At 37.6% G+C, this 25,672-nt stretch overlaps 1 protein-coding gene and 1 long non-coding RNA gene across 3 annotated transcripts in view; one reads left to right on the top strand and one right to left on the bottom strand.

Annotated features, from left to right (window-relative positions):
• The window catches only part of LOC132610198 (uncharacterized), a 28,349-nt gene extending 10,359 nt beyond the window's left edge, over positions 1 to 17,990 (top strand). Inside the window, exons 1-2 of one of the 2 annotated variants that reach the window (XR_009571061.1) lie at positions 14,850 to 17,449; positions 17,597 to 17,990. This is a non-coding gene — a long non-coding RNA (uncharacterized LOC132610198). Of the gene's footprint in view, positions 1 to 14,849; positions 17,450 to 17,596 lie in introns of those variants that run through there. The other variant, XR_009571060.1, reaches the window with a different exon arrangement.
• Positions 17,991 to 18,320: 330 nt separating this feature from the next.
• Positions 18,321 to 19,530, bottom strand: LOC132610194 (uncharacterized). Its single transcript, XM_060324481.1, has 2 exons — positions 19,093 to 19,530; positions 18,321 to 18,524 (listed from the first exon to the last, which is right to left on the bottom strand). Exons 1-2 carry the CDS (start codon positions 19,474 to 19,476, stop codon positions 18,498 to 18,500), a joined length of 411 nt encoding a protein of 136 aa, XP_060180464.1. The 5' UTR covers positions 19,477 to 19,530; the 3' UTR covers positions 18,321 to 18,497.
• Positions 19,531 to 25,672: the final 6,142 nt, after the last annotated feature.

Below are 25,672 nucleotides of genomic sequence, written 5' to 3'. Positions count from 1 at the left end.
AGCCTCTTCCACCATTCTCCGAAGCTCGGTCAAGTTTGTGCCTTGAGGAAAAGGCGTTGACTGAGATGCACGATGACTCGCCCGCGGCTATGGTGGCTAATTCCAAACGTGATTTTGATGACTCTTCTCATCTGAAAAATTCTGTTCGGGCTCACCATCATCGGGGCAAAAATAACAACAAAAACCGCGGCTCTAGCGGCGGGAATAATAACGGCGGTGGCCGTGGTTCGGGCGGCAGCAGTGGCAGCCGACGCCGTGGAGGACGCTCCTCGGGTGACCAGCAGCAGTGGCAACAACCCTCCTCACAGTGGTAGTGGGGTTGGATGCCGTAGTGGGCTCCCCCTTGCCCTTATCCTACCATGCAGTGGGCTCGACCACAGCAGCAGTGGCAGCCGCCATCTTCTTCGGCTGGCCCGAGGTCGCTGGCCCAGCCTGGCATTTTGGGTTCGCGACCACAGCAGCAGGCATATGCAGCCGCAGGCCCCCCGATGCAATGGACTCCGACGGATATTGAATCGGCCATGCACACGATGACGTTAAACCAACCCGATCCGAATTGGTATATGGATACCGGCGCCACGTCCCATATGACATCCACAAAAGGTACTCTCTCGTCTTATTTTAATTTGAGCAATCGTAATACTGGCATTGTTGTTGGTAATGGTAATTCAATTCCAATTCGAGGTTGTGGTCATGCTAAATTGCCTCCCCCGAACCCTCCTTTATTGTTAAACAATGTCCTTCATGCGCCAAAACTCATAAAGAATTTGATATCGGTTCGTAAATTTACTACTGATAACTATGTGAGTGTTGAATTTGATCCTTATGGGTTTTCTGTGAAGGATTTCCGGATGAGGATGGCTCTCATGAGGTGTAATAGTAGGGGTGCTCTCTATCCATTGTCCACCTTCAAATATTCCACCAATTCACCGTCGACTTTTGCTGCCTTGTCTTCTGCCCGTTGGTATGATCGTTTGGGCCACCCGGGAGCTTCTATTTTGGATTTTCTTAGGCGTAATAAAAGCATTGAATGTAATAGTTCTAGTTCATCTAGTATTTGTCATTCTTGCGTTCTTGGTAAACATGTTAAGTTGCCATTTGTTAGTTCTATGTCCGAAACTTTGTTTCTGTTTGACATTATTCATAGTGATTTGTGGACTTCTCCGATTTTGAGTTCTATAGGCCATCGTTATTATGTTCTGTTTTTGGATGATTTTACCAACTATTTGTGGACTTTCCCTTTGGCTAGAAAATCTGATGTTTACTCAAAATTCATGGATTTTAGGACCCATATTCTTACTCAATTTGAACGTCCTATCAAGAATGTCCAATAATGGGAGGGAATATACTAATAGCCAATTCGGAAAGTTTTGTGCGTCCAATGGGATGTCTTTCCGTCTTTCGTGTCCTCATACATCCTTTCAAAATGGGAAAGCAGAAAGAAAAATTCGTTCACTAAATAATGTCATCCGGACTCTTCTTGCTCATGCTTCCATTCCTCCGTCTTTTTGGCATCACGCATTGCAAATGGCGACGTATCTCCTTAATATTTTACCAAGTAAGCTATTGGGTCACAAATCACCTTTAGAGGTCCTTTACCAACGGAAACCATCTTATTCTCATCTCCGAGTCTTTGGGTGTTTATGTTATCCCCTTTTTCCGTCTACTACTATTCACAAGTTGCACCCTCGGTCAACTCCATGTGTCTTTTTGGGATATCCACCAAACCATCGTGGCTACAAATGTTTTGATTTATCTTCAAATAAAATCATTATCTGTCGTCACGTTTTATTTGATGAGACTCAATTTCCGTTTTCCAAAATCCATACTCCGGCTCCCACCACTTATGACTTCTTTGATGATGGCCTCTCTCCTTACTTGATCCATCATATAGCCGCCAGCCCTCCATCGCTGCCCGCGACACAGCACCACGGCGACACCTCCCAACCTGGGCAGCAGCCTCCCTCGTCCTCTACGCCGGACCAGTCTGCCCCTCTCCCCCACCAGCTTGCCACCAGCCCGCCAACTTTGTCTATTCCTACACCTGTCCAGCCCAATACCCGCACTCACATGGTCACTCGTAGTCAATGCGGGATTTTCAAACCCAAGCACTCATTTAATCTACATGCGACGGTTACCAAGTCCCCCATACCTCGTAAACCGTTGGATGCTCTACGTGACCCGAATCAGAAATTGGCCATGGATGATGAATATGATGCTCTTATTAAAAATAAGACGTGGGATTTGGTACCCCGTCCACCTAATGTGAATGTTATTCGGTCTATGTGGATTTTTACTCATAAAGAAAAGTCTAATGGTGATTTTGAGAGGCATAAAGCCCGTCTTGTAGGTGGTGGCAAAACACAGCAGGTTGGCATTGATTGTGGTGAGACTTTCAGTCCGGTCGTAAAGCCAGCAACGATCTGCACTGTCTTAAACCTAGCTCTATCTAAGCATTGGCCAATTCATCAGTTGGATGTTAAAAATGCATTTCTTCATGGCGAGCTCAAGGAGACGGTTTATATGCATCAGCCTATGGGTTTTAGAGACCCATCTCGTCCCGATTATGTGTGTTTGTTGCGCAAGTCTTTATATGGGCTTAAACAGGCACCGAGAGCTTGGTATAAAAGATTTGCTGACTTTGTTTCTTCCATTGGTTTTGCTAATAGCAGGTCTGACCACTCCTTGTTCATCTATCGCAAAGGCCACCACTTGGCTTACATTTTACTATATGTGGATGATATTATTCTTACTGCTTCATCAGATGCTCTCCGCTGTTCTATTATGGACCTTCTTGGCTCAGAATTTGCTATGAAGGACTTAGGACCTTTGAACTATTTTCTTGGCATTGCGGTGGCCCGTCACAAGGGTGGTATGTTTCTATCACAACGGAGTTATGCGGCGGACATTATTGAACGTGCAGGAATGTCCTCGTGTAAGCCTTCTTCCACTCCGGTTGACACTAAACCGAAGGTCAGTGCCTCTTCTGGCGATCTGTGTGAAGATCCCACTCATTTCCGGAGCCTTGCAGGTGCTCTTCAGTATCTTACCTTCACCAGACCGGATATTTCTTATGTTGTACAGCAGATTTGTCTTCACATGCATGCTCCACGAGATACGCATATGCTTGCTCTTAAGCGGATTATTCGGTATATTCAGGGTACACTTGATCATGGTTTGCATCTCTACTCATCGTCAGTTACTGATCTGGTTTCATACATTGATGCTGATTGGGGGGGATGTCCAGACACCAGACGCTCGACGTCGAGTTATTGCGTGTTTTTGGGAGATAATTTGATATCCTGGTCATCTAAGCGCCAACCTACTCTTTCCCGCTCGAGTGCGGAAGCAGAATATAGGGGGGTCGCTAACGTTGTTTCTGAATCATGCTGGATACGTAATCTTCTCTTGGAACTACATTGTCCGATCCCTAAGGCTACTTTAGTTTATTGTGATAATGTCAGTGCCATTTACCCGTCTGGAAATCCGGTCCAACATCAGCTCACCAAGCACATTGAGATGGATATACATTTTGTTCGTGAAAAGGTGGCGCGCGGCCACGTCTGTGTCCTTCATGTTCCGTCCAGATATCAGCTCGCTGATATTTTCACTAAAGGACTGCCACAGGTCTTATTTGAGGATTTTCGGAACAGTCTCAGCGTTCGTAATCCTCCCGTTTCGACTGCGGGGGTGTGATAGATAATGTAAATGTGTAGTCATAGAATATTTTGTAAATCTTCTAATTTAGGTTAGTATATTTTGTATCCTAATAGGACATTGTAACTATGGTATATTTACCAATTCCATCAATGAGAATAAGGACGGAATTAATCTCTTTCAGTAACATGCAAAATTATAGTACGGGCAATACTCTTAATAGGAAAAGATTCAAGGAAAATAGACATATTGATATCATAATACTAATATATTGTTAACATGGAAAATTATAATATGGGCAATACTTTATATAGGAAAAATTTCAAGGGTAATACATATCATAGTACTATAAATGCTGTAATTCCTTTTGTTATTTCATGAGAGACATTTCTTACAGAAAAGGTAAGTCAGAGAAATATTGTATTGTGTAAAGAAATTTTCTGCATCAATACAACAAACTACACTTAGCTTCACTTGATAAATAAATTCGGCTAGAGATCACTGTTTTGGTTTTTTAGTTCTTTCGACATGCGAGGAAACCAAAAGAGATTCATTCAGCACAAAAGGGCTTAATGATTCCTAATCATTTGATAACAAATTTGTGTTGCATCATGCATGGCTTATGGATGCTTTTAATATTGTTCAATTTTTCATGTCATATTCACGCCATTAACTTCATCGTATATAAATGAAAAACATCTAGGAACACATTAATTGATTATACTCAATTAGATTAATAAGCCATAAAATTTCAGGCATGTTCTATTTGATGGAATAGAGGCATAGACAGTGGAAGCAAATAACCAGGATCAACTTGCATGTAATTTAGACAACACATAATCAAGATATTAATCAAACATATAATTGATACTTATCTCTTGAAGTGTGAATGCGACCTCGAATCTAGCCTTCAAGCATGAGCAAACGCGTTCATCCTCCAGTTCTACAGCCTTCTACTGTGTAACCCCAATAACACCAGAATATGTGAAAATCGTATGCGCAAATTTCTATGGAAAAAGTGTAGAAACTTGTAAAACCCTTAACCTCCTTATGGAATAAGACCCCTATTTTATAACTATAGTTTGTTTTCACCCCTTTTCAAAACCTGTTGGGTCTTTATTTTTCACCAAGAAATAATATTCCATTTAATTCCTTATTATTCGGGCACAGCAGGGACCACATAATTTAATTAGTGAGGCTTCATATTATGGAATTAATTCGAAATATCTGAATTAATCCTACCATAATAAATTACAAATTATTCCACTAAAAAATCGTAACTGCACTCCTCAGTTCAATTTCAAAATCTTTCATTAAATATTATTTAAGTCCTCATGTTAAGATTACAGATACCAATCAATTAAATTAAATTACTGACAATTTAATTAATTGACTAATTGAATCCTTTATATTTTCGCTTAACTTATATCACGCGACGGATACAAAATCCACCTGCAGGATTTTCACATGAGACTTATAAACATTCATAAAGAATTATCATCAATCTCAAAGTCGAGACATGGATTATATCAAATAATTATCATTTCACAAATGTATTTTGTTATTATTCATTTTACCAGGAATACATAGACCCACAATTGGATCGTACCTTTTAATAAATCAAAATAATGAACAAATTGCATAGATCATAATAATTATATCAAGATTAAGAGTATAAGTACATTTAATGAACTAGAGAATTTGTTTTATATATTCAATACAAAAACACTTATCTCTACTTGGTCCGTTCAATACATACAAAATGTACTAGCACAAGAAGTCGAAACTATACCGTTTTCATAATGAAGATACGTTATATTAATCTTGTGCTACAATCATACTGATGACTTTGTCCAAATTCCATCTTAGATTGCAAACATAAACTTTATACTTATAAGAACCGATGATTTATGTCACGCCCCGAACCATGGCCTGGGCGTAACACGACACTCGGTGCCTAACTACATGTGAGCGAGCGAACCACATGGCTTGCTGAACCATCATGAGGCATACATGAGCGGAATGTAACATAAAACATGATGGGCTTTAGGAAAACACATTAAGTCATAATAACTTATAAAATACTTGCTTAAAACATGAATGCGGAAATACCATGAATCAAGCCAAAGATGGCTAAACAACTCTGAATATCTGACATAACATAGCTGACTGGTCTAGTCTATGAAACTTCTATCATGAATCTGACTGGAAAACATACGTGCTGGGACAAGGCCCCCATCATACCTTTAAATGAATAGCTAATCATAAAATAAAGACAACTGACTAAACCCCAAAGAAGATGGGGCTCACCAACAAGCTGATAAGTGCGAAGTCCTTCTAAGCAGATGCATCGTCTTGTAAATCAGTACCTGCGTCGTGAAATGCAGGCCCCGGGCAATAAAAGGGGACGTCAGCACATTGAATGTATTGGTATGTAAATCAACTGAAAGAAAATAACATGGGACATCGAATAACATGATAAGAAGTGAAACCGAAAACCTGGATATGAACATGAGCATGAATGCACACACACACACACATATGTATATATATATAAACATTTTAAGCCGGGTGAGCAATAAACATATAAACGAAAATATGGTCTAGTACTTGCGTCCTACCAGCAGAACACTCACACCTTACCAGGGTAATGAGATTTAATAATATTATGAAAGAATCCAGTCATTATGAGAGATCGTCCTAAGCATGGGTGGAGCGATGCTCATCCTACGGTGGCTACGTAGTTTCAGGCTGCTTGAAGCCTTTTCGGTAATTAATGCAACTCCCAAAAACATGAACATGGAAAATATGTGGCACTTGCTGCCCATGGCTTTTCATGAATCATAACTTGCATGTACATGGATATCATTCATATTATTCTTGCATGAACTTACAAAACATATACAGCTTTTCTTGAAAATATCACAATAGTTCATAAACTTGCATGTAAGAACCCATGGAATGCAAAGCATGGGTTTTCATGGATTACGGATAAATTCTCAATAATCATAATGATGTATCAAGAACATAAAATGAAGAATTTGTAACAATTTAATACAAAATATAACATAGGGCATAGACCTAGGGTTATCATGAACATAGTTAAAAACCCTAGTTTTCGTAAAGCTTCATACTTTATGGAAGAAGAAGCGCGAGGAATAACAATGATGTTCCCACACGTAGATAGCAATCCTACATACCTGGTAATGTTCCAACTTGTATTAAAAATCTGATCTTGGAAGAAGAATTCCAAGGTTTAAGTCTTGAGCTCTTTAAATGGGTTTTCTTGAAAACCTTATGTTAAAAACAATGATTTCATGGTTAGATTATAAGAACATATGTTAAAATTGATTTGGAAGGGCTTGGTTTGACTTACCTTGATGTTCTTGGTGTTAGAGGAGAGGAACAGGTCGTTCTAGGGTTTAAGGACTTGTAAAAATAAGAATTATAACTGAAACCAGGTATTTATAGTTTCTGGTGCGACCGGTTAAATACAGACCAAAATACGGTATGTATTCTGAATTACGGTTCGTATTCCTGGATCGTAATTAAGCATATTCCAAAACAGAAACATTGTAACACCTCCTCCCAAAATACGGGCCGTATTTCAAAATACGGATCGTATTTAACAATATACTTTCCCAAGCCAAATTCCATAATACATAATGATTTTAGATGCCAAATTACGTTATAAAATACAGGCCATATACTGAAATATGATCCGTATTCTGGGGTGTAAATCCCCACCTGACAACAGAAGAGAAATTTCTAACTCTCACATTCTCTATCTGGTTTTCTAAGTCCAGAATCATGGTTAAGGTTTTAGTTAAAGGTGCGGGTTGTTACAATATCTCCCCGTTGGGATCATTCATTCTCGAATGATGAGTCATGGTTAGGAATATGGCTGGACATGGCTTGAGTACATAAACGTGAAAGAAACATGGTATGGAGCATAGAGACTGAATTGGCATGACATGATTACATGGAAGCATGAATAGTAAGACATGGAGCATGAGTGTTGGATACATGACATGAGTGTGACACATGAAACATGGCATGACATGGACTACAGAAATTTACCTTGAGCGTTTTTTGCTTGCTCTTCGAACAAATAAGGGTACTTGGATTTCATATCCTCTTCGGCTTCTTATGTGGCTTCCTCAACCTTCTGGCTTCTCCATAACACTTTTATTAAGGCCACTTCCTTAGTTATCAACTTGCGAACTTGACGATCAAAAATGGCTACAGGAACCTCTTTATAGGTCAAACCGTCCTTAACTGTTCTGGTATCAGCAGGAACAACCAACTACGGGTCTCCTACACACTTCCTCAACATGGACACGTGAAACACTGGATGCACTGCAGCCAAATCTTGTGGCAACTCAAGTTCATAAGTTATTAGATCGACCTTTCACAGAATTCTGTAAGGTCCAAGATATCTGGGACTGAGTTTTCCTTTCTTGCTAAACATCACAACACAAGGGTGAGACTTTAAGGAATACCTAATAATCAATTGAAAATTCTAAGTCCCTTCGCCTCACATCTGTGTAAGACTTCTGACGACTCTGAGCCGTTTTTAAACACTCCTGTATTAACTTGACTTTCTCCATATCTTGATAAACCAAATTTGGTCCTAACAACTATGCTCCACCAACTTCGAACCAACCAATCGGTGACCTACACCTTCACCCATATAGAGCTTCAAACGGTGTCATCCCAATGCCAGCATGATAACTGTTATTATAAGAAAACTCAATAAGAGGTAAGTGATCATCCCAATTACCTTTGAAATCTAGGACACATGCTCTCAACATGTCCTCAAGAGTTTGAATAGTGCGTTTTGCCTGATTATCTGTCTGCGGATGAAAAGCTGAGATTCAACTTCGTACCCAATCCTTTCTGAAAGGATTTCTAGAAGTTCGCTGTGAAGTGAGCACCACGATCTGAAATAATAGACACTGGGGTCCCATGCAACCTGACAATTTCATTAACATTCAACTTGGCGTAATCTTCTGTTGAATCTGTGGTCTTGATTGGCAAACAGTGCGCCCACTTAGTGAGTCGGTCAACGATCACCCAAATAGAGTCATGCCTCCTAGATGAACGAGGTAGAACTGATACAAAGTCCATATTGATCATTTCCCATTTCCAGACAGGAATATCAATATTCTGAGCCAAGCCACCAGGCCTCTGGTGTTCGGCTTTCACTTGCTGACAATTCGGACACTTGGCTACAAAATATGATATATTCTTCTTCGTATCATTCCACCAATAAATCTCCTTAATATTATGGTACATCTTAGTGGAACCTGGGTGAACGGAATACCTGGACTTGTGAGCTTCTGACATGATTCGCTCTCTGAGCTCATCTACATCTGTAACATATAATCTGCCTCGATACCTCAAGGTATCATCATCTCTCCCTTGTTCAGAAGTCGTCATCTTATGATTGTGAATCCCGTCCTGCAGATGCAATAAATAGGGATCACTAAACTGTTTCTCCTTGACTTCAATTACTAGCTCTATTCTGAACAACTATGTCGCCATCCTCAGAGTCCAAAAGTCGAACTCCAAGTCTATCCAAACGGTGCACTTCCTTGGTCATAAATTTCTTATCTGCATCAATATAGGCTAGACTTCCCATGGAACGCCAATTAAGAGCATCGGCTACAACATTCGCTTTCCCCGGATGATAGAGAATATCCATATCATAATCCTTAAGCAATTTGAGCCACCTCCTCTGCCTAAGATTCATCTCCCTTTGCTTGAAGATATACTGCAGGCTTTTATGATATGTGAAAAGATCAACATGCACCCCCATACAGATAATGACGCCATATCTTAAGTGGCAAAACCATGGCTGCCAACTCTAAATCATGAGTCGGATAGTTCTTTTCGTGAACCTTGAGCTGACAAGATGCATAAGCTACAACCTTACTATGCTGTATTAAGACACATCTGAGACCAACTGCCGAAGCAACACAATAAACCATGAACCCTTCGGTTCCTTTTGGTAGCGTCAAAACTGGAGCAAAAGTTAGCCTCTTTATTCAACTCTTCAAAGCTTCGCTCACGAGCATCTGACTATTGAAACTTAACCTTTTTCTGAGTCAACTTAGTCAACGGAGCAGAGATAGAAGAAAATCCTTCTACGAAGCATCTATAATAGCCTGCCAGCCCCAAGAAACCTCTTATATCAGAAACTGAAATGGGTCTGGGCCAACTCCTTACGGCATCAATCTTCACACCTTTACCCGAAATTACATGGCCTAAGAACGCTACTGACTTAAGCCAAAACTCACACTTTGAGAATTTTGTAAAAAAGTTCGCGATCGTTAATGGTCTGCAACACTATTTTGAGATGTTCTGCATGATCAGCCTCGCTACAGAAATACACCAAAATATCATCAATAAATACAATGACGAATAAATCAAGATACGGCTTGAAGACCCTGTTCATGAGGTCCATGAAAGCAGCTGGCGCATTTGTCAACCCAAATGACACAAAAAGAAATTCGAAATGGCCATAACGGGTTCTAAAAGCGGTCTTCGGAATATCAACTTCCTTAACCTTTAACTGATGATAGCCTGATTTGAGGTCAATCTTGGAATAACACTGGGCACCTTGAAATTGATCAAATAAGTTATCTATTCTAGGAAGAGGGTACTTGTTCTTAATGGTGACTTTGTTCAATTGGCGGTATTCAATACACATGCGTAAGGAACCATCCTTCTTTCGGACAAATAAAATTGACGCACCCTGAGGTAAAACACTAGGCCTAATAAATCCCTTGTCGAAAAGATCTTTTAACTGGGTTTTTAACTCCATTAACTCTCTGGAGCCATTTTGTACGGCGGAATAGATATCGGCTTAGTGCCGGGAAGTAGATCAATTCCAAAGTCAATCTTTCTGTCAGGAGAGACTCCTGGAAAATCTTCGGGAAGACCTTTGGAAACTCATTTACAATTGGGACGGACTGGAGAGTTGGAGTCTGGGCATCTGAATCCTTGACTCGAACTAAGTGGTAGGTATAACCCTTGGAAATCATTTTTCAGGCTTGTAGCTAAGAACTAAATCTACCTCCAGGTACTACTGAATTTCCCTCTCATTATATGATTGGCTCATTAGGAAACTCGAATCTTACAACTTTGGTTCTACAACATACTGTGGCATAGCATAAAGCTAACCAGTCCATACCTATGATTACATCAAAGTCTACCATCTCTAACTCTGTTAAGTCAGCTATAGTTCTACGGTGATAAACTAGAACTGGAAAACCCCTATAAATATGTCTAGCTATGACTGACTCTCCTACTGGGGTGGATACCTCAAAGGTTTCATGCAATGTTTCTGGTTCAAATCCAAATTTCTTAGTAATAAACGGGGTTACATAAGATAAGGTGGATCCTGGGTCAATAAAGGCATATACGTCAAAAGTGAAAACTGTTAGTGTACTTGTGACAACATCTGCACGAGCTTCTGTATCTTGACTGCCTGTCAACGCATACAAATGGTTTCGTCCTCTGCTTGCGTTTCCAGACTTAGCTGCATTGTGCCTATTTTAGGCCTGATTATTACGAGGGATTGCTAAGTTCGTGGACTGCGACACGTAACCTCCGGTACCCTGTCTAGCTGATGGACAATCTCTCTAAATGTATCCCTTTTGGCCGCAATCATAGCACGCATCTGTACCCATACAACACTCACCTAAGTGTCTCTTGCTACACTTGTTGTAAGCTGGAATAGTATAGGCTGACTGGCCCACACTAGCCTGAGAATAAGAACTCGATGGTCTGAAGTTCTGCTTCTTGTCATTTCGGAACTTAAGGACTAGAGCACTTGCTGTAGATGAAGCAGGTCTTACTGACCTGTTCTTAAAGAATTTCCTGTTCCCACTATCGCTGAATTGTCCAGTAGACTTGTACGTAACGTGGAACATGCGTACATAGGAACGTGATTCATATGGCATGAAACGTGAATAGCATGACATGGGGCATGGGACCATGAGCAACCTGATACATTATAGATGTATATCGTGGCATCTGGACCTGATTTCATGAGTATTGAGCTAATAATAAGACATAAGTGTGATTTGCGTGGAGTAAAACTGTAGGCTCACTCTTGGGTCAGAGACATAAGGCATGGATAAAATATTACCTTTAGAATTTAGATATACCGAAAGGATAGGACATAGTTCAACATAACTTACTCTTATCACAGTGAGTAAACGCCCTTTTTTTAAAAAAAAAATAAGGTTCATGAAAGAATGGATTTTAGGCATGAATACTTCGTTCTTCGAGCATCTAAGACATGGGTAGATAGTCACCTTTAACATAACGAGGCATAGATACTTAGCGAAAGGAGAAAGGGATCATGTCATCATGATCGTAAAACATTAGCTAAAGGGACATAAGCATGTGTTACATAGAATCGTGGATAGGACATCCATCATGACGTACTCTCATTATTGCCTACCAACATCATTTTATACTATTTCTTTAGGTGGATGCTCGAATAAGTCTATCGTGGACATGAGTATGTGAAAACATAGGTAGTATACCATTGGAGTCAAAATAAGTCATTCACCTAAGGCATTTTTCTCTTGTCCAAGGAATAGGTGTGCATTTCAATAGGATTCTCAGTCTTTAAACTATTATGTTACCTTCCCTTCGATCCTTATCAACGTCAACATCATAATAAGAAATCACTTAGGATCTAGAACGTGATCATGGGTACAAAAGCAAGATAAATATGTGAGACATGAATGCGGTCTTTAACCTTGGACATGAGTACAACCTGATGTGAGAAACATGAAAGAACATTCCCTTTCATAGCTTACTATCGTATGGAGTCTTAATTCTTGTATCTTAAATATAGAGTGTAAAGCTTTAACAAGGGCATAAGATAGGTATGCTAGGCATGTGTAGAGTACGTTTGGGCATTGGTACTACATAGTGCATGAATTATTCTGGAATTGGAACCGTTATACCCTTAAAATCAGCTATTCGATCTAGAACTTTATCTCATAACATAATTACCTAGTACTTGATCTCAACAGCATGATAAAAAATCACATTCTACGCACCTTATCTTGGCTACATGAAACTGTGATCCTCTGACATAATCTCCTTTAACACCTATCAACTTACGAAACACATAATCTATATTGGCACCTTATCACACGATCTCCCCCTTAGTTCAAAAGCTGACGTTTAAAGCCTGTGGATCACTTGAGTTATCAATAAGTGGTCATCTAGTGGTTTCGCTAATTTCCTCCAACATACTGACGACTCATTTCTTCGGCTTACTTCAAGCAAGTCTTACTTACTGAGAAAACTGGATTACTTAAATGAACGGGTTTCTAATATACATAACTGGCATACTAGCTTTGTCAGTCTTGAGGAAAACTCTTTCCTGATAACTCCTAAAGGCTCTTCTTCTATAGCTTGCTCTCTTACTGCTTAGATGTTTTCTTCTTTCACCAATTTCTATACCTCAAATTTAACTTAAACCCTTTGGGTTCTAACACGTCTTCGTTGTATTCAGACAGTTACCCACTTAGTAGCACGCATCGTATTTTTACTAACTCTGCTGAAAATTTCTAATTCACTGTATCTACTCAAACTTACTTACTATGCTTCTGTTAACCACTTGCTAGCATCATATTCTCTAATTCTTCTCTGAATACTAATGTGAAGCATAAGGTTATTTCTAACTTCTCCTCCTTATCTGACTCTATTCTAGGGTTGTATGCTATTTTTCTGAACTATAGACATGGATCACACTTAGGGAAATTTCATCGGTCTCAAACAAGGAATTGGAACAACTAACCCCAAACTCCCTGTACACTTCCAAAATTATATCATACTATACACATCAGGAATAAATACTTAATCACATAACCTAAGAGGGAATTGTCATATCTTTTATCTCATAGTAATATCTGCTTCTTGTAGTAACTTACTAACGTCGTACTCTCTAGGTCTGATCTGAATAAGCTTAAATAATTTAAAACTAACCCTAAAAAAATTCAATATCGTCTGCTCGCGGTTTTCTTATCACATCAGTCCCTTCCTAGTCATGTGCATAGATCATATGGCAAATATATATATATCCTTGAAAAGTCAGGACTTTCTAGTATTACAGGTGGTTGGCTCTTAAGCTATTTCCTGCTCAAAACTACCGTGGACAATTTATGCCTGCTGCGGTTAACTTCATAACATGTTACCTCGTGGGTTCTTAAATATGAACCATCACCCTTATACTATAGCTCCATGGTCAAAGAGTCCAAATAAACTTACTCTATAGGGTATATATAACCTACGTATGCTACCATACCGAAATTTGAATTTCAAATAGTACTAACACCTGATAAACACATCATGCACTATTTAGCAAGTCTTGGGTCTCGGATTTCTTTCTTGCCGCTTGCACATTTGATACGTTCAGAAATCGATGGAAAAAGAATGTTACTTACTGCTCTAAGCTTCATGGCACGAATTAGAATAATTCCTGATGACTTCATCTGAAAGCAACACATCGATAATGATTAGATTTACATCTTCCTCATCCATTGAGACATGGCGTATTCAATAGGACGGGAAACAACACACGAGTCCGAGTGATTTCTGAGAACATAGCTCTATTGTACGATCTAGAGTTGAAAGAAGTGAGACAATCTTAAATGTCTTGGTGGTCAACTATTTATATGTGTGGGCGCTACACACATATAAAAGTGATCCCACTGGACATGGTTTCATAGACTCCCTAAGACACTTGAACCTAGAGCTCTGATACCAAGCTTTGTCACGCCCTGAACCATGGCCTAGGCGAAACACGACACTCAGTGCCTTACTGCATGTGACCGAGCGAACCACATGGCTTGCTGAATCATCATGAGGCAAAACATGAGCGGAAGTTAACGTGAATGCATGATGAGCCTTTATAAAATGCAATAAGTCATAATACTTAATCAAAATACTTGTTTAAACATGAGTGCGGAAATAACATGAATGAGCCAAAATGGCTATACGACTCCGAAAGTGTGACATGACATAACTGACTTGTCTAGTCTATGAAACCTCTAACATAAGTCTGAACATGGAAAACATACTCGCTGGGACAAGGCCCCCAGCATATCTTAGATGCATAGCTGATCATTAAATAAAGAGTTGACTAAATCTCGAATGAGATGGGGCTCACCAATAAGCTGATACGAATGCTGTCCTACTGAGCAGATGTGTCGTCCTGTAAATCAGTACCTGCATCGTGAAATGCAGGCCCCCGAGCAAATAAAGGGGACGTCAGCACATTGAATGTACTGGTATGTAAAGCAACTGAAAGAAATAACATGGGACATGGAATAACATGATAAGAACTGAAACTGAAAACCTGGACATGAATATGTGCATGAGCATGAGTACATATATATATAAGTAAAACATGATAAGTAGGGAGAGCATTTCATAAACCGACCATGTGATATCACCACGTGGATACGTGGAGTCTGGTACCTCGCCGGACCAGCAGAGCCCCCATACCTTGCCAGGGTATAAGGTGGTAACGTGCCTGATGGATCCATTCAGTGTAAAATTAAGGTATCGTCCTAACTGGGCGGAGCGATCCTTGTCCTACGGTGGCTACGTAGTTTCAGGCTATCTGAGCCTTCTCGGTAATTCATGCAACTCCCAAAAACATGAACATAATATAGTTGCCTAAGAAGCCCATGATTTTCGTGAAATAACTTGTAATCATGATTTCACGAAGTAACTTGTAACATAGCTTGTATCATGGTTTCATGAGATAACTTGTAGCATGGTTTCATGAAATAACTTGTATTTAGCATGAATATTTCTTGTATCATGGCATGAAAGTAATTATATGATTTAATTGCATGAAAACTTTTAGACATATAGGATATTCATGAAATAATCATTCTTAGTCAAAAACATGCATGCAAGAACCCATGGAATACAAAATATGGGTTTTCATGGATTACGGACAGATTCTCAATAATCATAATGAGTATCAAGAACACAATGATAGAATAATAGCAATTCAAACATAATATAGTCATAGACATGGACCTAGGGTTATCATGAGCATAGTATAGAATAGAAACCCTAGTTTTGTAAAGTTTCATACTTTATGGATTAGGAGGCGTGGGGAAGAACAATGATGTTCCCACACGTAGATAGTAACTCTACATACCTGGTAATGCTCCAAAATTGAATTAAAGATTTTAACTTTGAAGAAGATTTCCAAAATCTTGAATTCTTGAACCTTGAGATGGGTTTTCTTGAAAACCCTAGTTTAGGAACAATGATTTCTTGCTTAGATTATTAAAGTATATGTTAGAATTGAGTTGGAAGGGTTTGGATTGACTTACCTTGATGTTTTGGATTGTTGCTAGGGCTTGGAATTGTGAATAATGAAATAAAAGAACTCAAGGCTTGAATTTATACAAAAGTGAGGCGGAAGTTTTATGGACATATTATACGGTCCGTATAAAGTTATACGGTCCGTATAATATGACCATATTTTATCATGGATGAACAGAACGTCGATTTCAAGCGTCATGAAGTACGGACGAGTTATACGATCCGTATAAAATTATATGGGCCGTATAACAAGTTCGTATAACATGACCAGTGAACGGACTGCTCTGTAATCCTTCAGTAAAATGGTCATAACTTTTTGTACAGATGTCCTCTTGACCCCCATAATATACCGTTGGAAAGGTATTTCAAAGGTCTACAACTTTCAAGCAGGAAGTTTTCACAAATTCCTAACGCAAGTACCCGAAAACAGGCCATAAGTACAGACTGTTCTAAACTTAGACGAATTTAGAAGGCCTTAAGAACTTCACTTTTTGGTTTGACTTCAAAACGACTGTTTATCACCCGAGTTCATCCCAAATAGATTCGTATAGCTAAAATATCACCTTTATACTAGATTCATAAATTTATACCTAATTCGGATTTACGGGATGTTACACGTGGAATGGAACATTCATATTATTTTATTGACATGTTGATATAATGTTAAAAATAAGATATTTATGTAAGCCATGATATTTTAATACTATGCTCGCAGGATTTATGAAGGCACATTTTAATTCACTATACAAGAAACTTCACTTCGACATCATCCCAAAGCTAAGGTTGAAAAATCTAAAAGGTTATTTTCTCCGTATGAAGTCAATAAAACCTCCTAAATAGAAATGCTCTACTTTGACCAATTTTTGTAGTCAAAGGCATTTAAAAGTCAGCAAATTGTTCAATTTTTTTCCTTTTCATGTTCCTGCTAAGGTATTCGTTTACCTATTCGAAACTTAATTATTCCGTTGCTTTCTAGCTGGAAGCTTCTAAGGGGAGCTCAATTTGGAGGAAAAGATGCAGAAAGAATGACTAAAATGAAATAGAAGTTCCAAGTAAGGCAGCATTAATGTGAAAAAATCACTTTTGGTGTTCTTGTCGATTGTTTAACCCAATGCATTTATCCAAAGTTGACAGGAGAAGAAGTTTTGATTCATAAGATACCCCTATAATACATTTCTGGAGCTAAAGCTATGGACAACATAAAGACTTCTCATTATATTTCACTCCTACTTTGAGACAAATAAAAGAAAAAGGAAGTTTATATAGCATAGCCTTGCCCCCTTTACTATTTTAGAAAGTATTAATGTTTTGCTTGTCTATTTCCCCTCTCAAGTCACAATCCCATCTTTGCTATACTTCAAGACAAAGAGATGTAGAGTTGAATTACCCGGTGCTACATTATTTCATCATGGTATGATCTTGATCTTATATATCCTGAAAGCTTCTTTTAGTATGTGCTTTTATTTCATGTTTTCAGTGAATATAGTGGTGTAGTTAAATGATACTTGTCCAAGATAGATGACGAATATTTTATTTGTTTTTTGTTTTCCCCGAACAGTACTAATTTATAGTGAAGAAGCAATCAACAGAGGTGTGAAAAAGAAATCTGCATGGAAAAGTGAAAGCTACATAATTGCTCACAGTTCAATGATCAAGAAATATTTTTAGCAGCCACTATTTTCCTTTGGAGCTCTCTTTACTTTGATCTTTCTTAGCATTTTTAATACTGTAATTCTCAGCTGAAGGTTGTGGTCATTTGCAATTTTCCTCCAAAGCTCAATGATGGCGGGGCATTTTCTCTTGGTTATTGCTCAAAATTACAACTGTTAATGACTGCTATGTGTTATGAGTTGTTGAAGCATTTAGATTTATTTTGCTGTGTCAAATGAAGATATCAATGGATGAACTGTAACTTTTTGGTGATATTTATGCATTATAAATTTGATGATGAATATGACCTGTTATGAAGGAAAGGTATATGGAAAAGTATATCCTTTGGTCCTTGTTTGACAGAAGTAGTGGATTTCGTATATTTTAACACCGCAAAGATCAAATTGCTGTTTGACATAGGTTTGATTGACCGAAAGTGGACGAGTTAAAGTAGTTGTGTTAATAAATAAATGTATCATTAGCTTGTCCAAACTTAAATAAATTAAGCTCATTATATTTGTATGAACTGATTTTTCTCCTCCTAATTCAAATAAAGGAGTAAATTATGTGTAAGCTGACCTAAACATCATTCTCATAAAAAAAATAAAGGAAACTTTGAGGATACTAATGAGTAATATAATATTTTTCTATTAATACTAAGACTTCGACAGATATGTCAAATTTATTGCTAACACAACATTACAATCAACAAACACACACACACACAACATTACAAGTACTTTACCCCTAGAAAGGGCAATTAATAGCATAATACAAGATCTGGAATTAAGCAATTAAACACATCAGTTTTACTCCTCCTTGGATAGCTTAATCACCTGAAATTATTAATTAACAGAAAAAACATCATTAGCCACTGTATTCACAAACGAAAGTACTACTTCACTAATCAGAAAAATAATTTTAGTTAGAATCTCAGAAAGAGAAATATATAAAGATAATTTGACAGAAAGATTTTTCAAACATATAAATCTAGAATTTAAAACTTGCAATAAATAGATCAAGAACAAACATTCAATTTATACATAGTTAATTAATGGTTAATATTGACACCTATTTCATTAATTCTAAAAGAGAAGAAAATGGACAATATCTTGTCTTCAAAGTGGCCCTAAGTAGTCTATATCAAGGACCCCAATATTTTTGTTGCTATCCTTCTGGTCGTTTTTATATGTCACTTCAGCTCAAAAAATTGTTTCAAAATATTTCATTTTAGAAATTATTATTTTTTCTTTTCGAATTACACAACAACTATTCCAAGAACATATATATCTTTTAAATAAGGGGACTACTCAAATTAATAATATACCTTAAATAAATGATTGTAGATAATAAATTCTTGAACGAGTCTGTCAAAATCTTCGGTAGGTAAAAATTATAACTTACTTGCGTGTTCGTACAAGGGCTATCGACATCACAATAAGCTTTAAGAGTGATCAAGGATAGATTATCCAACTCCTCAGCATACTTATAGCAAGGGCAACTAGTACCGAGTATGCTCCGGAATGTTGGGCAGCATGCGTCAATTGAAGTTACATTGAACATGCACTTCTTCACCTGCTCTTGGTCACTAGCCGAGCAAGTCGGTTTAGGGGTCGGAGGGGGTGGGGGCGGGGACGGGCACCATGGCCAGTGGATAATCCGACATGGAAGTATTTCTACCTCGTTACCGTTATCGTCCACAGTCACAACAACTTCTCTCGCTACAACCCCTTGTTGATGGCTGCAAAATAAAATTGCAGCCACCATTAACATCGTAAGCATCTTCATGGTTGCAAATTTGTGAGTGATAATTGGTTTTTGTGCTAAATTGAAGAGATACAACCCATCTATATATACAAACAAAATGAATTGTTGGTGTTATTGCGGTAGGTATGGTTTCAATAATTTTCACATGATACATATTGCAGAAAAGTTAAATTATGCAATTCTACCGTTATAGAAGAGCGTGGTTTCAATAATTTTCACATGATACACATTGCAGAAAACTTAAATTTATCACATGATACACATTGCAGAAAAGTTAATAGAAGTTAGCAAGCAGCAGGTCAACATGCCTGCTTAGGATTACAGAGGGCAATTTAGTCATTTCACCTAAAACAAAATAATATGATTGGTTGAAAAGAAGCGTACTGTAGCTGATGTATAGAATTTTATGTAACTTGACTGAATTACCCTGTGCTTTATCTTCTTTCTCCGTGCTACGTGGCATGTATTTAAAGGCCACCTACCTTTTCTCTCTCCACGTATTGCCTTTCAACTGATAATAAATATACACTTTTTCTCTCTCTTATGTTGCCTTGACTGTTCTTTTATTCTTTATTATTATTATTATATTATTATAAAAGTTTTAGATTTGCATTTTAGTCCTTACTATCAGTACCTGGTGCAGATAACAATACCAGAAAATGTTAGTAATATAACAGCTAAAGGTTCTCCTTCGCAACTTTCTTTTATTGTGTTTGAAAAACAACCAGCCATTTTAGTACCATACACAGTACACATCTTTTTTCATACTCTTATTAAATAACAACACAAATACAAAGTTAAAATTAACAAAATATTAGAAAATTGAAGTTATATTCAGACATTTAATTTTAAAAATGAAATTTTGTGAGTGGAAATAATTTTTCACCTAAAAACTAATCAATTTATCCCATTCTTAAATAGTTAAATTATGTACCCAATAAAAGAGGATCAAACAAATGAATACGGAAAAGTATACAGTTTAACTAATTAAGTGAATGGACAATATATGACATAAAGAATTTATTAGGAAAAGAAAACAGTATTAATACCATCACAGCTATAAGATTTCTACTAAAGCTCCATAAAAAAAATGGGACGATGAAATTCAAAATGAAGTATAGTGAAATTCTAATTTATAGGTTATTAGTGATGAAAGGTTGCAGGTTAATGGATGAGAAAATAATTTTAAATATTGAATAGAAGGGATAAATCATTTCAACTATTTAACTGTTGTTGCTGGACAAAAACAAGGAAACAAACAGATAGATTTTAGGAATTTCTCTCTTTTTTTTTTTTTAATTTGTAAAAAAGAATGGGAAAATGGTTGATTTATTTAATTGAGTTGATATTTCTCTGCTCTAGCACAGGCACAGTCTTTTTCTTTCCTTTTTCCCCCTCTTGGTAACATGCAAAATTATAGTACGGGCAATACTCTTAACAGGAAAAGACTCAAGGAAAATATACATATTGAGATCATAGTGCTAATATATTGGTAACATGGAAAATTATAATATGGGCAATACTTTAAATAGGAAAAATTTCAAGGGTAATACATATCATAGTACTATAAATCTGTAATTCCTTTTGTTATTTCATAAATTCATTTATTGCGGAAAAGGTGAATCAGAGAAATATTGTATTGTGTAAAGGAATTTTCTGCATCAGTACAACAAACTACGCTTAGCTTCACTTGATAAAAAATTCGGCTAGAGATCACTGTTTTAGTTTTTTAGTTCTTTCAATTTGCGAGGAAACCAAAAGAGATCAATCAATACAAAAGGGCTTAATGATTTCTAATCATTTGATAACAAATTTGTGTTGCATCATGCATGGCTTATGGATGCTTTTAATATTGTTCAACTTTTCATATCAGATTCATGCCATTAACTTCATCGTATATAAATGAAAAGCATCTAGGAACACATTAATTGATTATACTCATTATTAAATTAATAAGCCACAAAATTTCAGGCATGTTCTATTTGATGGAATACAGGTATAAACAGCGGAAGCAAATAGCCAGGATCAATTTGCATGTAATATAGACAACACATAATCAAGATATTAATCAAGCATAAATTGATACTTATCTCTTGAAGCGTGAATGCAACCTCGAATCTAGCCTTCAAGCACGAGCAAAAACCATTCACGCGTTCATCCTCCAGTTCCACGGCCTTCTACTGTGTAACCCCAATAACACCAGAATATGTGAAAATCGTATGCGAGAATTTCTATGAAAAAAGTGTAGAAACTTGTAAAACCCTTAACCTCCTTATGGAATAAGACCCCTATTTTATAACTACAGTTTGTTTTCACCCTTTTCCAAAACCTGCTGGGTCTTTATTTTCCACCAAGAAATAATATTCCATTTAATTCCTTATTATTCGGGCACAGCAGGGACATAATTTAATTAATGAGGCCTCCTATTATGGAATTAATTCGAAATATCTGAATTAATCCTACCATAATAAATTACAAATTATTCCACTAAAAAATCGTAACTGCACTCCTCAGTTCAATTTCAAAATCTTTCATTAAATATTATTTAAGTCCTCATGTTAAGATTACAGATACCAATCAATTAAATTAAATTACTGCCAATTTAATTAATTGACTAATTGAATCATTTATATTTCCGCTTAACTTATATCATGCGACTGATACAAAATCCACCTGCAGGGTTTTCACATGAGACTTACAAGCATTCATAAAGAATTATCATCAAACTCAAAGTCGAGACATGGATTCTATCAAATAATTATCATTTCACAAATGTATTTTGTTATTATTCAATTTACCAGGAATACATTGACACACAATTGGATCGTACCTTTTAATAAATAAAAATAATGAACAAATTGCATAGATCATAATAATTATATCAAGATTAAGAGTATAAGTACATTTAATGAACTAGAGAATTTGTTTTATATATTCAATACAAAAACACTTATCTTTACTTGGTCCGCTCAATACATACAAAATATACTAGCACAAGAAGACGAAACTATACGTTTCCATAATGAAGATACATTATATTAATCTTGTGCTACAATCATACTGATGACTTTGTCCAAATTCCATCTTAGATTGCGAATATAAACTTTATACTTATAAGAACCGATGGTTTATGTCACGCCCTGAGCCATGGCCTAGGCGTAACACGGCACTCGGTGCCTGGCTACATGTGACCGAGCGAACCACATGGCTTGCTGAATCATCATGAGACATACATGAGCAGAATGTAACATAAAACATGATGGGCTTTAGGAAAACACATTAAGTCATAATAACTTATAAAATAATTGCTTAAAACATGAATGCGGAAATACCATGAATCAAGCCAAAGATGGCTAAACAACTCTGAGTATCTGACATAACATAGCTGACTGGTCTAGTCTATGAAACCTCTATCATGAATCTGATTGGAAAACATATGTGTTGGGACAAGCCCTCCAGCATACCTTTAAATGCATAACTAATCATAAAATAAAGATAACTGACTAAACCCCAAAGAAGATGGGGCTCACCAATAAGCTGATAAGTGCGAAGTCCTACTAAGCAGATACGTCGTCCTGTAAATCAGTACTTGCATCGTGAAATGCAGGCCCCGGGAAATAAAAGGGGACGTCAGCACATTGATTGTATTGATATGTAAAGCAACTGAAAGAAAATAACATGGGACATCGAATAACATGATAAGAAGTGAAACCGAAAACCTGGATATGAACATGAGCATGAACACACACACACACATATGTATATATTTGTGTGTGTGTGTATATATATATATATATATATATATATATATATATATAAACATTTTAAGCCGGGTGAGCAATAAACATGTAAACGATAACATGGTCTAGTACTTGCGTCCTACTAGCAGAACACTCACACCTTACCAGGGTAATGAGATTTAATAATATTATGAAAGAATCCAGTCATTATGAGAGATCATCCTAAGCATGGGTGGAGCGATGCTCATCCTACGGTGGCTACGTAGTTTCAGGCTGCTTGAAGCCTTCTCGGTAATTAATGCAACTCCCAAAAACATGAACATGAAAAATATGTGGCACTTGCTGCCCATGGCTTTTCATGAATTATAACTTGCATGTACATGGATATCATTCATATTATTCTTGCATGAACTTACAAAACATATATAGCTTTTCTTGAAAATATCATAATAGTTCATAAACTTGCATGTAAGAACCCGTGGAATACAAAGTATGGGTTTTCATGAATTACAGATAGATTCTCAATAATCATAATGATGTATCGAGAACACAAAATGAACAATATCTCCCCCTTGGGATCATTCGTCCTCGAATGATGAGTCATGGTTAGGAATATGGCTGGACATGGCTTGAGTACATAAACGTGAAAGAAACATGGTATGGAGCATGGAGACTGAATTGGCATGACATGATTACATGGTAGCATGAAGTAAGACATGGAGCATGAGTGCTGGATACATGACATGAGTGTGAAACATGAAACATGGCATGAAATGGACTACAGAAATTTACCTTGTGCATTTTTTGCTTGCTCTTCGAACAAATGAGGGTACTTGGATTTCATATCCTTCTAGGCTTCTTATGTGGCTTCCTCAACCTTCTGGATTCTCCATAACACTTTTATTGAGGCCACTTCCTTTGTTCTCAACTTGCGAACTTGACGATAAAAAATGGCTACAGGAACCTCTTTATAGGTCAAACCGTCCTTAACTGTTCTGGTATCAGCAGAAACAACCAACGACGAGTCTCCTACACACTTTCTCAACATGGACACATGAAACACTGGATGCACTGCAGCCATCTCTTGTGGCAACTCAAGTTCATAAGCTATTAGACCGACCTTTCGCAGAATTCTGTAAGGTCCAATATATCTGGGACTGAGTTTTCCTTTCTTGCCAAACATCATAACACCTTCATGGGTGAGACTTTAAGGAACACCTAATCATCAACTGAAAATTCTAAGTCCCTTCGCCTCATATCTGTGTAAGACTTCTGGCGACTCTGAGCTGTTTTCAAACGCTCCTGTATTAACTTGACTTTCTCCATATCTTGATAAACCAAATCTGGTCCTAACAACTGTGCTTCACCAACTTCGAACCAACCAATCGGTGACCTACACCTTTACCCATATAGAGCTTCAAACGGTGTCATCCCAATGCCAGCATGATAACTGTTATTATAAGAAAACTCAATAAGAGGTAAGTGATCATCCCAATTACCTTTGAAATCTAGGACACATGCTCTCAACATGTCCTCAAGAGTTTGAATAGTGCGCTCTGCCTGACCATCTGTCTGCGGATGAAAAGCTGAGATTCACCTTAGTACCCAATCCTTTCTGAAAGGATTTCTAGAAGTTCGCTGTGAACTGAGCACCACGATCTGAAATAATAGACATTGGGGTCCCATGCAACCTGACAATTTCATTAACATACAACTTGGCGTAATCTTCTGCTGAATCTATGGTCTTGACTGGCAAACAGTGCGCCGACTTAGTGAGTCGGTCAATGATCACCCAAATAGAGTCATGCCTCCTAGCTGAACGAGGTAGACCTGATACAAAGTCCATATTGATCATTTCCCATTTCTAGACAGGAATATCAATATTCTGAGCCAAGCCACTAGGCCTCTGGTGTTCAGCTTTCACTTGCTGACAATTCGGACACTTGGCTACAAAATCTGCTATATTCTTCTTCATATCATTCCACCAATAAATCTCCTTAAGATCATGGTACATCTAAGTGGAACCTGGGTGAACGGAATACCTGGATTTGTGAGCTTCTGACATGATTCGCTCTCTGAGCCCATCTATATCTGTAACACATAATCTGCCTCGGTACAAGGTACCATCATCTCCCCCTTGTTCAAAAGCCGTCATTTTATGATTGTGAATCCCGTCCTGCAGATGAAATAAATAGGGATCACTAAACTGTTTCTCCTTGACTTTAATGACTAGCTCTATTCTGAACAACCATACCGCCATCCTCAGAGTCCAAAATTCGAACTCCAAGTCTAGACAAACGGTGAACTTCCTTGGTCATAACTTTATTATCTGTATCAATATAGGCTAGACTTCCCATGCAACGCCGATTAAGAGCATCGGCTACAACATTCTCTTTCCCCGGATGATAGAGAATATTCACATCATAATCCTTAAGCAATTTGAGCCACCTCCTCTGCCTAAGATTCATCTCCCTTTA

This window comes from Lycium barbarum, chromosome 9 (assembly GCF_019175385.1).
Source record: "Lycium barbarum isolate Lr01 chromosome 9, ASM1917538v2, whole genome shotgun sequence".
Taxonomy (NCBI): domain Eukaryota; kingdom Viridiplantae; phylum Streptophyta; class Magnoliopsida; order Solanales; family Solanaceae; genus Lycium; species Lycium barbarum.
Note: the sequence above shows the minus strand (reverse complement) of the source record. Positions and strands in the feature narration are given on the sequence as shown.

Bases quoted from the DNA above. Each gene is read 5' to 3' on its own strand.
- LOC132610194 (XM_060324481.1), bottom strand. From the start codon at position 19,476: ATGAAGATGCTTACGATGTTAATGGTGGCTGCAATTTTATTTTGCAGC. The intron at 18,525-19,092 runs GTAAGTTATAAT...TAATAATTTCAG, and splicing joins GCCCTTGTACGAACACGCAA to GTGATTAAGCTATCCAAGGA.